The following is a 15,205-nucleotide window of genomic DNA, read 5'->3' on the forward strand; positions in this document are numbered from 1 at the left end:
CAGACAGTCCCTGCTCCGTGAAGCTTACCGCCAATTCAAGAGACAAACAGGAATTTCAATTATTATGGCATTTGGTCAAAACCAACAAGGGTATGATCAGCAGGAAAGGGGTTATGGCTTAAAAGCAGCCTCAAAAAAGTGGGTTTTAGGCTGGATTTGCAGAAGGCCTTAGAGATAGCACTGACTCAGGACGTCTGGTCCAGGCCAACAACACAGAAAGGAGGAAAGCACGGAGTCTGTTGTTGGCGATGGAGGAGGAGAGCACAGACAGGAGTGAGTTGCTTGAAGAGGAAAGATGCAGGGAGAAAGAAGAGAGGAGAAGTAGTGAGGAGCTGTGGAATGAGTTCACTCCTATGTGAGTAAGCGAAGCGGGAACAGAGAGGGAGCCAGTGCAGTCACTTGAGAAGAGGGGTTATGTGTGTGCAGTGACACTGGTGAATGATAAGTCGCACAGCTGAATTTTGGATGGATTGAATGGAGCAGGCTCCAGAACCCAAAACGGAACATGATTAGCATGTGGATAAGGATTTTGGTAGTGTGTTCAGAAAGGAAGGGAGGGATTTTGGTGATATTATATTCACTAATGCGGATTCAGTGATGATTATAACCATTATAGACGACTATTTTTTTTTCTGTTTATTTTCCCCTGCAGACTTTTTCAGCTGCTTTCACAATCCCCATCAGATAGCTATCAAGTGTAGCTTCCAGTACTTCTCATTTCCTGCAGCACACCATGCCAGTTTACTATAGGGCAGCCCATTTTCTCAGAAAATGATCTATTGCCATTTGCATGAAAAGTCTTTTTGCCAGAATAATAATAGCTTTGGAACACATAAATAAAGTCAGACCTGGGAGAACAAACATTACTGTCATGCTGAATCACCATTCTGCCCATCAGTATAAGTTTACCTAGTATTCTCTACTACATGCCTTACCTGTACAAGTATAGCTTCCTTTTACTATACGTAACTGCAACAAAAGTGGTTACTGATTATTACAAAATTAACTTTAAAGGTTGACAATAAAACCTAGCAAATTAGAACATAGCTCCATGGAATTTGCAAACCAGGTTGAAATTAGAGTACAGTGAGAAGGGAGAGATATGAGCCACCAGGCAAAAGGGTACATAGGGTTCAGCTCATCAAGGAGAACTGTTCCTTTAGCAATACTGGTACGAGTCCCTGGGGTGGAGGCAGAAAGTTACAGGATCAAATCCCAGCTGGAAAACTGACCATGGCATGACAAACTGCTGCAGTATGCTTCACCTCCTTCAAGAACCTCACGTCTCCCCAACACTGTGCATCCTTGGTTTTCTCTTTGGAGTTGTGCATCTGTTTCCCTGTCACAGAGATTGCCAGGAGTTACCGCTCAGCTATGGACCTTGTGTTCCCCAAATGAGGTTTGGTTTCAGAGTACCAAGATATGCAGATGCAACTGGTCCTCAGATCACAAATGTGCACATACAGGCCGATGCAATATAGTGAGCTCTGCCAAGCACATGGCTTTACACGTGTTTGGACGCGCGTCCAAAACCCCTCATGTAATAAGGGGATTAGTGCATCCAAAACGCATAGTGCATAGCTAATAGCGCTCATCACATGTAAATTCGTGTTGGTGAGGCTATCAGTTATTACCCCTGATGCAAAGAAAAGAAGTGCGCCTGGCGTGCACATTTTACTCTCAAAAATTAACGCCTGCCCTGAAGCAGGCGTTAATTGTTGAAGAGACCCAAAAGTAAACAACTTAATATCGTGGCAATATTAAGTTGAGGAACCGAAAAAAGGAGAACCGGCAAAAAAAAATATAAAAATGAAAGTGTCGCCAGTGGTCAGGTTAGGAAAACGGAAGCTCAATTAACAAGCATCCATTTTCCTAACACGTGGCTGTGCACAGGTTAGGAAAACGGATGCTCGTAAAACTGAGTGTCTTTGTTCCTAACCTGCTGACAGCCACCTCTGCTGGGTGCTCGATGCCGAGGAGATGCTAGGGACACACAAGTTTCCTTAGTACCTCCTTTTTACCATGACAGCCTATTTAAATATTAAATCAGGCTCCCGGGAGAGGTGGATTGGTGTGCATTAAGAGAGTGGGCGCTCAATCATGAGCGCCCGTTTAAAGCGCACCAATATTGCATCGCCATGATAGAGCTCATCAGATAGGGAGAGAAATGGCCTATTTATTTATTTATAGTAATTTCTATTCTGCACAATTACCAGAATCTCTGCTCTGGGTGGAATAGAAATACTGACTAGTGGTCAAAGCAATGGGCTGGGAAACCAGAGTCCAAATCCTATTCTCCTATTGACATTTCTTGTGATTCTGGGCAAGTCGCATTATCTCCCATATATTCAGACACACAGTTAAATTATAAGCTCTTTTGGGTAGGGATTTATACTTGAAAACATGTTGCAAATCACCTTGAGTTAAACTTGGAAAGGTAGCCTAGAAGTACAAAATATCATCATCATCATACCTGATCTATTTTTGTTATTCTGTTTCTTGTCTATGGTGGATTTCTACCATTTAATAGGTCAGGGTTTCCCAAAACTGTCCTGGTGACCTCAAAGTCAGTCAGATTTTCAGGATATCCTCAATGGTTAGACAGGAGATAAATTTGCATGCATTGGAGATCCAATATATGTAAACTGATCTCCTGGCTATTCACTGTAAAATATCCTGAAAGCCCAACGTGCTGTGAGATCACCAGGATAGGTTGAGAAGCCCGGATTTAGCTGGTGCAGTCAATTGTTTAACTTATTGTATACCTGCTATTAGAAACCTTAGTCACATATGTTTGAAATTGACTAGGGAACGTGATCATCTCTCAATTCACCCATCAGAAGATGGCAATCGAGAAGTCATCAGCATTGGATCAGCTGCCCTACCCTCTGACCACGCCCTCTAACTTTGGAATGAATAGAGCCTATCAGGCCATTCAGACGACTCTGTTGTTTACTTACCAGTTTTCCCTTTTCGTCTTGCTGCTTGCTGCTGCGGTTTTCCACCTTGGCAACTGGTTGAGAGATGGTAGAGCACTCACGGAGAATATAGTCATGGTCACTGGTTTTCTCCTATGACAGAGGGGGAGAGTACTGTCTATCACTTCAGCATTTCTCTGATTCCTCCTCCCAACAGACGGCTAGTAAAATGGATTTTATGGCAACAAAGGAAATTAGAGGTAGAGAATCCCTTTATCACTACCCAGTGATTTATGTTTCAGTGATTCACTTGCAGCAAACTGTTTGACATATCCCAGTCAGGAGATTATACCAAAAGTAAGCACAAAAGTCAACATATGCCACACTCTGTAATACGTTGGCTGATGCAATGGAGTGCGCTCGGCTGAGCGCACAGCTTTACACGCACTTGGATGCGCATTTTGGATGTGTGTCCAAAATCCCTCATCCAATTAGGGGATTAGCGCATCCAAAATGTGCGTCCAAACCAACCAACCTGGAGCAGGTGTTAATTCTTGAGAAGCCCCAAAAGTTAACAGAAAAGCAGAAAATACTGCGATATTAAGTCGGAGGAACCAAAAAAAGGAGAACTGTAAAAAAATCATAATAATACAAACAAATGTCGCCAACAGTCAGGTTAGGAAAATGGATGCTCAATTAACAAGCGTCCATTTTCCTAACCAGTAGCTGTGCACAGGTTAGGAAAATGAACTCTCGTAAAATTGAGCGTCCGTTTTCCTAACCTGCCCTGACAGCCACCTCTCCTGGGCGCCCGACGCTGAGGAGGCGCTAGGGATGCACAATTTTCCCTAGCGCCTCCTTTTTACCATGGCAGCCCATTTAAATATTAAATCGGGTGCCCGGGAGAGCTGGATTGGTGCACGTTGAGAGAGCGGGCGCGCAATCATGAGCGTCCGTTTAACGTGGGCCAATATTGTTCATCCTGTATGAGAATAATTTTCAAAGCCAGTTCTAAGGGTAAAACAGTGCTTTCCCTTCAGAAATGGACTTTTCAAATATTGCCTGGCCTGTATGGCAGTGAGCAGGGGTGTTCTGGAGGCGGGGATGGAATTTTCACTTATGCGCATATATTTTTTTTAATATTCTAAAGTATGCGTGTATTTTTTCCCAAAATTCTACGCACACACATTAGCAGGTGAAAATGTGCGAGGGTGGTTTTTGTGGGATAATTTTCACAGGAAAATTACTTCCCTTTGAAAAAAAAGTGAAAAGCCTGCAGATAAAAAAGTAAGTGCAGGCTCTGCACCAATGCGAGCAGTTACGTAATTACCTCCTTTACTGCTATGCTTTCCAACTATGTACATTCTTCCTAGATCACAAAGATCTGCCATCTTACCAGTTTCAAATTTGGAATCAAAGGAATATAATACAAAGAGCTGCATGCCCTGGGTTTACTTTTACGCTTTTTTTTTTTTTATGAGAGATGTAATCCTTCCATTTTGGCAAGGGTCCAAACCCTTTTGCTTCCCTAGTGCGGTCGGGTAGCAGGGCATTAACATTTCCCCTCCCACTCCACATTCTCATAGGTCCTCAGTCTTAGCCATAAGGCCAAGATTTGCCTGTCTTCAGCTGATGATTCAGACCTTGTATGTGATCCTAGCCAAAAAAAAAGGCCGCGCGATGAGTTGCCACCTCATCTCCCACTTAGTTTTTACAACTCCCTGTGTACTTAGCAGCTAAAATAATGAAGTTCCTCCATCCTTCCCTTCGGGTTTCAAGCAGGACATTAATACTGTCCCAGTAACCTGAGATCTTCCATATCTCTTATGGTTCGATCAGGGGGAGAACCTTAAAAACAGACTCCTGGATAAGGTCCACGTTATACTACTCCCCTCTTGGCATTCGTACGATGTCCAAAATGCAGGGTCATAATCCTGAAAACTGTAGCTCAATTATCAGCAATTGAATTGACCATTCTCTCTCTCTCTCTCATGTCGCACATCTTTTAAACAGATTGAACAGGAATAAAACATTTTCTGTTCCACATTTAGACCTAAAAACCTTTGGTCTCATCCAAGCCTTCAACCTCTTGTGAATTGCACAAGCATGAGCTGAAGCACTTCTAGGCCTTTCTTAGAAACAAAGAAAATATAGAAATGACAGCAGAAAAGGACCAAATGGTCTATGCAGTCTGCCAGCAAGCTATGCCAGTATCTGCTGTGCTATGTAGGTTACCCCCATACTTATCAATTTCCCAGACTGTAAAAGTCAGGGCCCTCGGTTGTTGTTTGAATCCAATTCCCTGTTACACCTTGCCATTAAAGCAGAGAGCAATGTTGGAGTTGCATCAAAGCATCAGGCTTAGTGGTTAAGGGTAGTAACCGCCGCATCAGCAAATTACCCTCATGTTTATTTGTTTCCCCAGCCTGTAAAAGTCGGGGCCCTCATTGGGTGCTGTTCAAATGCCATTCCACTTTGAGCCATGATTGAGTTGCATCAAGAGTGTGAAGGCTTATTGGCTAAGGATACTCTTGCTATGTTCAAAACTTCCTCACTGTTATATTGCGCCCAACAGCATCAAGTTCCATTTGAATACAAGGCATTTAATAATCCTGTACCTTTTTCTTCTGTGTCCAGTAACATTTTATTGGTTTTATGCATGAAACGTGCATTGCAAACCAATCAGTGGAAAAAAAAAAAAAAAAGAAAAAAAAAAAGACAACCCACCTGGCACTATTACTGATTCTTACACAGTTATAGATGTAATGATGAGAATGTCATCAAGTTTTAGCACCCATAAATAAGTACCAAGTGAAAAAGGGGAAAGAGAAACAAAAAACATCTTGAAATTTTAAGAAAGATTTAAGTGATTTTTCTGAAATTATGACTAATAAGAACACGGTATCAGGAATTCAAAATCTACTTGGTGGTTTTCACTGAATATTTCAACTATGGAAATATCCTATCCTGCACTCTTGAGCCACCATTCTTCACAAACATTAAAGCAAAATATTTACTCTCAGTACACCGGTGATTATAATATGTGTGGGGGGTATAGTATTTCATATTTACTCTCAGTACACCGGTGATTTTAATATGTGTATGGGGTATAGTATTTCATATTTACTCTCAGTACACTGGTGATTATAATATGTGTGGGGGTATAGTATTTCATATTTACTCTCAGTACACTGGTAATTATAATATGTGTGGGGGGTATAGTATTTCATATTTAGTCTCAGTACACCGGTGATTATAATATGTGTGGGGGTATAGTATTTCATATTTACACTCAGTACACTGGTGATTATAATATGTGTGGGGGGTATAGCATTTCATATTATAAAACAGTTCTGGGAAGCAGCATCTGCCAGGGGCTTCCTATTGGCTCAGATTGGCCACTATCAGAGATGGGGTGCTGAGCCCAATGGACCTTTGGTCTGACCCAGCATGAGTGAGATGTTCCTAACTTCCCGGGTGCATCATTTTGGGCAGGTAGGTTGGCAGTATTGAGATCTATGGAGATTTCTGTCAGGAAAAAGATATTTAGGATGGCCATAGGTACTGAAGTCCATGGCGTTCATTCAATAATTGTAGCTGGGCAGTAATTGTATTCCTTGGAAGTCATCGTCCTCTCAGCGAGCTGATAGAGCTGCTTACAAGAGCCCTGCCAATGCTCCTTTTAATGAATAAACAATGATTTTTTATTTAGGCATCTATTAGTTGCTTACTGCAGAGGCTCTAAGCAACACAATATAAATATTCATTAAAACTGGTATAACAAAACCTTACAGCAAGAAAAATTTCAGACTTCATAAATCACAAGAACTCACAGAAGGCCTGCTGGGACAAAAAGGTCTTTATCATAACTGTAAATGTTTTTGTGCAGGAAGTGAGATGCAGATTTTCAGGAAGGGAATTCCAAAAGGTGGGGACAGCTTCTGAAAATGCCCCCCTCTCTAATTTCTGCCAGACAAACTGACATAGATATCATGCAGCCCTCACTGGGAGGATGGAAGACCACAAGTTGGATTATGTACGCGAAGCATCACATTTACCAGTGGAAAGGAATGAAGTGCCATCATTTTGTGTCCCAGCAGGGTGATTTTGTATTTCGCTCGGCACTGAACTGGTAGCCAGCACAGCTGATGTAAAACTGGAGAGACGCTCCTACCAGAAATCAAAAGAGCAGCAGCATTTTGAAGAAGCTGCCATGCTCGCAGCGCGTACACCAGGTAAACCCTAGAGCAGTGATGATGATTGCCAGTCCTCAAGTGCCACAAATAGGCCCAGGTTTTCAGGATACCCGCAATTCACCTGCAGGAGAAAGGTTTGCAAACAATCGGGCCGGTACAGTAAAATGCGCGGGAGAGCGGGCGCTCCGAGGCGAGCGCCCGCTCTCCCGACGCACGCCCAGGCCACTCTCCTGGGCACGCGATTTAGTATTCAAATGAGGGCTCGCGGTAATAAGGAAGGAGGCGCTAGGGACACTAGCGCGTCCCAAGCGCCTCCTTATTGGCAGAAGCGGCGGCTGTCAGTGGGTTTGACGGCCGATGCTTAATTTTACTGCTGTCGGTTGTCAAACCTGCTGACAGCCATGGGTTTGGAAAATGGACGCTGGCAAAACTGAGCGTCTGTCTTCCAACCCGTGAGCCGCGGGCTGATTTTTTTTTTTATGATTTTTTTTGGGGGGGGGGGGCCTCTGACTTAATATCGCTATGATATTAAGTCGGAGGATGTACAGAAAAGCAGTTTTTTCTGCTTTTCTGTACACTTTCCCGGTGCCGGCTGAAATTAACTCATGTCTTTGGCAGGAGTTAATTTCTGACAGTAAAATGTGCGGCTTGGCTGCACATTTTACTTTCTGGATCGCGCGGGACTGACTAATAGGCTCATCAACATGCATTTGCATGTTGCGGGCGCTATTAGTTCGGGGGGGGGGGGTTGGCCACGCGTTTTCCATGTGCTATTACCCCTTACTGTATAAGGGGTAAAAATAGCACGTCGAAAATGTGCAGCCAAACAGGGGCTAACGGTGCGCTCGCTCGGTCAAGCGCACCATACTGCATCGGCCCGAATGTGTAATCAAACCTTTCTCCTGCAGATTCATGGTGGAGACCTGGCCTGTTTGTGGCACTGGAGGACTGGAGTTCGCCAACACTGCGCTAGATGTATGGAATTGCAAAAATCAAGGAGGGACAATACCAGAGCCTGGACCACTGATGGAAAATCTGAGTAACTCAGTTGGGGTTTAAGCTTTCGAAGTGACCATAATTAAAAAAAAAAAAAGGTTTTAATCACTGCCTTAACACGCTGAGACAATGTCAAATTTGTATTGAATTAGCATGCCTAAACCTTTTGTGCATAACTAAATCGGTAACTTGATTATTTTCTACAGAAAGGAACCATGTCAGTGTTGGACCTGTGCAGTACCACTAGTTTGGCGTTAAAACGATCCAATGCAAGCTTGATATGAGTGAGCCATTGCTTAAGGCAGATAGATAGCAATCATATATATATCACGTGTCTCTGCCCGTGAAGGTCGTACAGGGATATAGCGCTGCATACGGTACCAGCAGCACACAGCTTACAAACGGATAGATGTTACCTAATCATCTTTTATTGGCCTGCCTTGTTTTGTTTTGTTTAATTACTACTGCACGTGCATGCTGAAGACTGCAGATTATAAAGGTGACCGGGATGAAGCAAAAAGGAAGATAGCATTTTTTTTTTTTTTAGGAGTGGTACAGTAAACAGGCAAAAAGAAGGAAAAAGTGACGCCTTGGCAGTCACAGGAAATCTTCCCCTCTCTGTCGGAATGGAGCCAGGGTCCCCGCTCTCAGGACTATGATACAAGGCAGCCCAACGAGGGCTGAACTAGACAGATGTTATGCCTCCCGGGGCCTTAATTGCTATGTTATTGTGTTACCATGAAACAGTGTATCATATTATTCTTACAGTATATGGTTACAAAGTGACTCAGCAAAGAACTGGGGATGAACCTCCCCCACTCCCCCAGACCTCCCATCCCTCCACCCCCATTCTTTGTTAGGGAACGTGACGGCCAGGATTGGAGTGGGGGGGGGGGGGGGGGGGTCACGCTTAAATCTGCTACCTGAATTATTTCACTGGCCGCATTTGTACAATTTATACCAGCACTGCAAAAAAAAAAAAAAAAGCCTGATACTAGTATATTTCACAGCTCTGTCACCATTAAAAAACAAAACAAAACCAAAAACCCAACAACAAGCAAGAGCTGTTTCTGGATAAAAGGCTACAAATGTGATCTTTCCCCTCAGAACATCTGACATTTCTATGAACACTCAGATCAGCAAAACAGAGTAAGGCAGTGGGAGAAGAGGACCCAGGAGAAGTCGTTTTGATCCCACAGTACCCAGCGCTGGGGGGGATGATGGGTCTCAGGTGCCCCCTGCAGCCTGCCTGGGATGCTCTTAGCACAGGAGCTGAAACCCCACTTACCTTTCTGCTCTGCTCTGAGCCACAGGTACACTGTCCCATTTGCAGATAGCGGGACCGAGAGCAGAAATGCTTCGCATGTGCTGTGACCTCTCACCCCCCAGACAAGAAGTGAGCCCTCCTCACAGAGGTGACAACCATCTCCCTTTCCTTCCATGTCGAGGAGGCCAAAACAGCCCCCAGATGTTTCTCGGCAGCCTTGAAAGTTTGTTCTATTTGACACTAAACAGCCCTCAGGATATCCCTCTCCCCCTAAAGAGGAATAAAAATAATAATAATAATTAAAAAATCACCCGCAACAAGATACAAGCAATAAGAATGAATTAATTCATGTTTTGAGAAATAATTGTGGTGCCTCTCAGAACTGTCGAAAGGCAGCGGTGGCCACCAATATCCCGGAGGCTCCAGCTCCCTGGCTCCACGCTCCGTGGCCAGCTTTTCCTCTTCTGTGTCAAATAAAGTCCCAAATCACTGATGCTCCAGTCGCTACTAAGAGAGAAGAGTCTCTTTCCTCGCCCTGGAAACAAGCACAGCAGCGAGCTCCTGTGCCTTGCAGGCTGGGTTGTGTTGAAAGCACAGCTCTGCGCTTTGCCTTTAAGAGAGCGCCAAGCCAAGAAAAGAAATCCAGGGCCCCCCACTCCGAGAGTACACGCTGCCCTGATCACCTGGGCTGCAGAAGACCCCCCTTGAGCTCCATCTCAGACTCTGGTGCGCACAGAAGCAGGTGAAAACGTTGGCCGCAGTCTAAGAGCTGGTTGGATGCTGTACGCGACTGAGCTGAGCAGAACAACAGACACAGCTTTCTGACTAATGCATTCTTGGTTACCCATATGGGATTAAAAACTTGATGGCTGTGGGATACAAATTAAAGACTCTTTCGGAGGATACAAGCTCACTAATACTCTGTGTCACCAAGTGTGGGTGTAAACAACTCACTGAACTCCATCTGTAGACACTATTCATGCTATAAGGGATTCAGTATGTACAGTATTTCTCTCTGAATGTATATATAATGTACCAAGCAGTGACAGAGAGAGAAGAAGCGTAGGACAGTGATGGCTCCAGCACGAGGGAACACAAGTTCCTGGATTTCAGGGAGAATCCCTAAATAATTGACAGGAGGAGCTCTGTAGGGAAAGTTATGTGTAGAGCACTACCAGGTGGGTATGCAGCACTATACAAAATGCACAACAGACTCATGTACGATGAATGTGTTTATCATAAAGAAAAAGTTGATTTTTGGTTCGTTGCAAATGGAACGAACCGAAAATTGATTTATCGAAAAATATCTTAATTGGATATTTTTGGTTTGTTGCCAGACATCCTCAAAAAAAAAAAAGAAGAGAAAAGAGGCACCCCAGGTGCCACCCCACTACTGTCCAGCCCCCTCTGCCGTTGCCGCCAATTAACCAAGCTCCTCACCCCATCCCATGCAAACAATGCCAAGACCAGGGCCTCCCCTGCCTTCCTTATTCCTTCTGTGGGACTCTTCAGTAAAGAAAGATGCAGGAGTGAAGCCCAGTCCCTTCTGCCCCACTGATTCCTCTTTAAAAATGGCACTGGCCTCAAGGTTGGCCATTGACATATTGTTTTGTGGCTGTAAAACAATATACCAGTGAAAAAAAAAAAGCTTTATGTCCGAAAAGCTTGTTTTATGACCGTCTTGCTTTACAACCCTAATACTTTATTGTATGGGCAGTATTTTTTTTTTTTTAAGTTCTTTTACATGTTGGAGGGGGGGCACCCATTGCCCTTGCAGATGCTCCCTGGAACATGCGAGACTAGGGAGGAAGCTATGGGAGCGCTTTCTCGCAGCTCTCAGTACAAGGAAGGAGCAGAAGGGCAGCGGCCACACAAGGACAGTCCCTGCCTCCCACGGCCCTCAATTTAGTGGGGAGGGGGGGGGGGGCGCGCAGTGGAGCAAGTGGCTGTGCTGCTGCCATGGCTCTCTCTCCTCGGCAGAGAAGAGAGGGCTCCTAATGCCTCCTGCCTCTGGGGAAGGCAGGAGGAAGCGGTCAGAAGCCTTGGGAAGCTCCCGCTGCTAGCGTAGGAGAGGCAGCCAGGCCCATGGGCACGGGAGTGGTGACATCACTGCCGCGACCCTTAAAGGGACCAGGTCACAGCAGCAGCGGCACCGCTGAGGAGGGCAATGAAAAGAAGAAAAAAAAGAAACACAAAAAAAATAGAAGAATAAAAAAGGGAAATCAAATTGAAAACAAAGGCATGGAGTGGGGTAAAATAAGTGGGCGGTGTCCCTGAGCAAACCCCTGCCGCATGGATAAGGGTCCCCACCAGCGGGGAATAGAGGGAACATGCATATCAGCAAGGGGCCCTGAGTGAGCCCCTGCTGGGTATGGAGTTCAGGGAAAACCCAGAACTGGACTGCAGCACTGGGAAACTTTAATTAAAATCAAATAAATGGGCACATTTGAGTAGTGGGGTGCCCTGCACCAGCCCCCATCACATGTAGCAAAGTAATTGAGCACATTTTGTGGCCATGTAACTGATCCATTGGAACTCAGGAATCCATGCCAGGTTTTACCTACAGCTCTCAGTTTTTACTTCCTGTGGCTACCTGAACTGAGGGAACAGTCACAATGGCAACCACAGCAGCACAGAAATAGCCTTGTGGCTGATAAGAGTGAAATGGCCGGTGAAGGACACCAAGGGAGTAAAGTGCCAGCCGTTTGGGAACTTTTATGGACAGTGCAGCTACTGTTAAAAAGAAAGTATAGGAATTAAATAGAAGTGGCTGATACCTATGTCATGGTATAGAGAAGGCTGAGAGGTGCAAGGTTAAGGAATGTGAGAAGTTTTCAATTGCACTATTTCTTGGGTGATGTTATTAGGATATGCTCTGTGGGGGAAAAGGTTTTCATGAGAGAAACTTGGGGAGAAGATGGGTGGTGCTGGCCAAGGACAGAAGTGCTGTTCACCAGCTCTGCCAGACCCAAGAGAAATCTTGAAGGAGCCAAGGGGAACAGTCACAGAGATCAGTAATACCTGTGTTACTGCGTGAATGTGGGAAGAGTGATTCCAAGTTGCTCCTGAGCTCTGTGTTAAAGTTAAAGGACGGAATAGTTCATCGTAACATTATTGAACAGAAACATGGTTCTATTTCACCTGTTCTTCATAGAAGTGTGGAAGATTGCAAGAAAGAGCGAGTGCTGTTCACCAAAAGTATTTATTTATTTATTTGTGCTTTTCTATACCGGCATTCACAGTTGGTCGTATCATTTATATTTCAAAGATAAAACTATTTACAAATGTACAAATATACAGGGAGGTGGTGGGGATGGAGGGCAGGCATTGTGCATGTTTCCTGGGGGGACGAGGAGAAGCGTCACTGGAGGGGTGGTGGGGGCCCACTTGGCTGGGGCCGGGACAGGACCATCAGCGATCCAGCTCCTGCCATGGTTGACAGAAGCTCAATCATCTGCTGCTGGCCATGGACCAGCTCTGCCAAATTGGCCCCCACATACACCAGGAGCCCTTGCAGTGTCCCCATCCTGCAGTTCAGCCAACTAAACAGGGCCACGATAGCATCCAGGTGTGCCTCGATTGAAGAAGGCCTTCCTTCCTCATCAGGCTCATCCTCGGATGCTGCCTCTTGCTCCTGCTGGTCCAGGGCCACCAATGGAGCATCAATGGAGGGCTCCTCATCGTCAATGATGATTACCTCCTCGTCCCTCTGGGACACAGGGCGGGAAATGGGCAGGTGGGGCGGGGAATGGGGCTGTGGTGGGGATGGTGGTGTTGGGGGCTGAGAGCGGCTAATCTGTATTCAGGTGTTCGTATTGTACCCATTTTGCAACTACTTTATCTGCTGTATCTAACAGGTGCTACTTTAGCAGTGTAACTCCATTAATGCTGTGAGTTTGGCTAATTCTCTGGCTGGCATTTCTGCTGAGGGAACCTTCACAGCCTATTGGGAGCGTGCTTAGGCCTCTCTTTCTCAGAGTCTGACAAGTGCCGGTCGAGAAGCAGGCTTGCTGCTGTCATGAAGGAACCTGCAACCTACTTTCTCACAAGCTGTGGCACTTGGCTCAAACATGGGAGTGGTAAAAAGCAGAAAGGTGGGTGGGGCAGGGTCTCTGGTGAGAGCCAGACAAGAAGGGAGACAGAGAAGCCATGCAGGGAAGGAAAGGCCGAAAATGCTGCAGTGCTTTATGGCATAATTATAACTGCTATTAAGCATTGTCCAACTTCCTACAGATGCTAGGACAAATCTGGGAGATGTGCGACACATTAGTCATCTCTGCATCTGTTTCACAGCATGTTTTGAAAAATATCCAGACTCATTAGAATCCCATGCACTCTGGATTTATTTTTTTTTAAATATACTTAAATGCACGCATCCATTCTGTGAAACAAAAGCCAGTCTGGCATATTTCCTGAGCAAAGCAACCAAAATTGATAGAAAAAACCCCAACTTCTGTGCCAGGCCTGTGATTTACTGAAACATCACAGCCATGAGAAGATAGGAGTAGTAAAAGCCCCATTGCCCTCTCAGTGCCTATTTGAAATAATTACTCTATTAGAAACCATTAGTTTTTCAATCTACCACAGCTCCTGAACTTCAGATGGGAAGGAAGCAGCCAGAGAGCAGACTGAATGCATGAATTTCAGAAATATTGGTAATGATCACTAGTGTTCAAATCTTAGCATGCAACAAGGAACCGTTGCTTTTTTAAAAGAGTTGCACTGTACAATTGCAAAACCATGCCAAATTTAATCTATGACGGTTACAGACTTTGTACGGAAAGCAACATTTTAAGGGCATAGAAAGCGGCCTCAGCTGAGGTATAGTAAGAGATTGCCAAATGACTCCAAGTTTTAATAAAATATTTTTACCCACTGTCTTCTGAGATTAAAGAGTCTCTCTTTAACTATTGAAATAATAAGACTATAAAACCCAGAATTCTGTGTAATGGAAATTAAATACATACAGTAAGGTCTAGATGTGTTCTTGGAGCAGGTCTTCCCAAACCCACTCTCCCCCTCCAGTCAGTCAGGTTTGTGGGCTGTCCTTAATGACTGTGCATGAGATCAATTTGCACACATTGGACACTCAATGCAGACAAATTGATCTCATGCAAAGTCATTGTGAAAACCCAAGTGGGTGCGGGAATCACCCGGCCACATTTGGGAGGCTATCTGGTGAAACCCATTGTATAAAACATGCTGCTTATTAAAAAAAAAAAAAAAAAAAAGTAGAAATTCCTTAAGAAGGTTTTTCCATTTTTCTAGTTATGCAGATGCCCTCCTTGTATCAGAGAAAGAAAATCTAGTTAGAATGCTGCTTCTTCCATTACACACCCTGCTCTCTATGAGCGACATAGAAATGATCAGTAATAATAATAGTCTGCTCTTGTCCTTCTCTCAAACTAGCTGTCTTACTTTTACTTAAAAATCACAGTACAGAGTTCAATTCTTTAAAAAAGCAAGCTGCCATTGTATCATGGCTCAGTCGTTTCTTTTGGCTTCCTTTCTTTTGAATCTTAATCTGTGTAATCTACTAAGGATGCTGTCTCCAGAAGCGGGCCCCGGTGTGCATCACGTGATATCTCTTTCTCTCTCTTCCCACTCCAACCCAACCCTCGCAGATCACACACCACAACCCGCCGAACTTCTGTTCACACACCGTGCCCTTTCCCAGCTCCATGCCTCTCCACCTTCATTCGCTGCTTTCAAAATTGCCACCCTCACATCCAACTACAATGCCCCACCTACTTCCAGCACCCTATGCGGCCACCTGGTCCAGCGGCCCCTGATGCATGAAAAGGAAATGCTTTCCTCCTTACATCTGT

At 44.7% G+C, this 15,205-nt stretch overlaps 1 protein-coding gene across 11 annotated transcripts in view; it reads right to left on the reverse strand.

Annotated features, from left to right (window-relative positions):
• Positions 1-15,205, reverse strand: part of RIMBP2 (RIMS binding protein 2) — a 438,584-nt gene that overhangs the window by 395,465 nt on the left and 27,914 nt on the right. For all 11 annotated transcript variants that reach the window (XM_029619910.1, XM_029619911.1, XM_029619907.1 and 8 more), the window contains exon 2: positions 2,961-3,071. In XM_029619910.1, the coding sequence (XP_029475770.1) occupies positions 2,961-3,071 (111 nt within the window). The remainder of the gene's footprint in view (positions 1-2,960; positions 3,072-15,205) is intronic.

The sequence above is a fragment of the Rhinatrema bivittatum genome, chromosome 11, assembly GCF_901001135.1.
Source record: "Rhinatrema bivittatum chromosome 11, aRhiBiv1.1, whole genome shotgun sequence".
Taxonomy (NCBI): Eukaryota; Metazoa; Chordata; class Amphibia; order Gymnophiona; family Rhinatrematidae; genus Rhinatrema; species Rhinatrema bivittatum.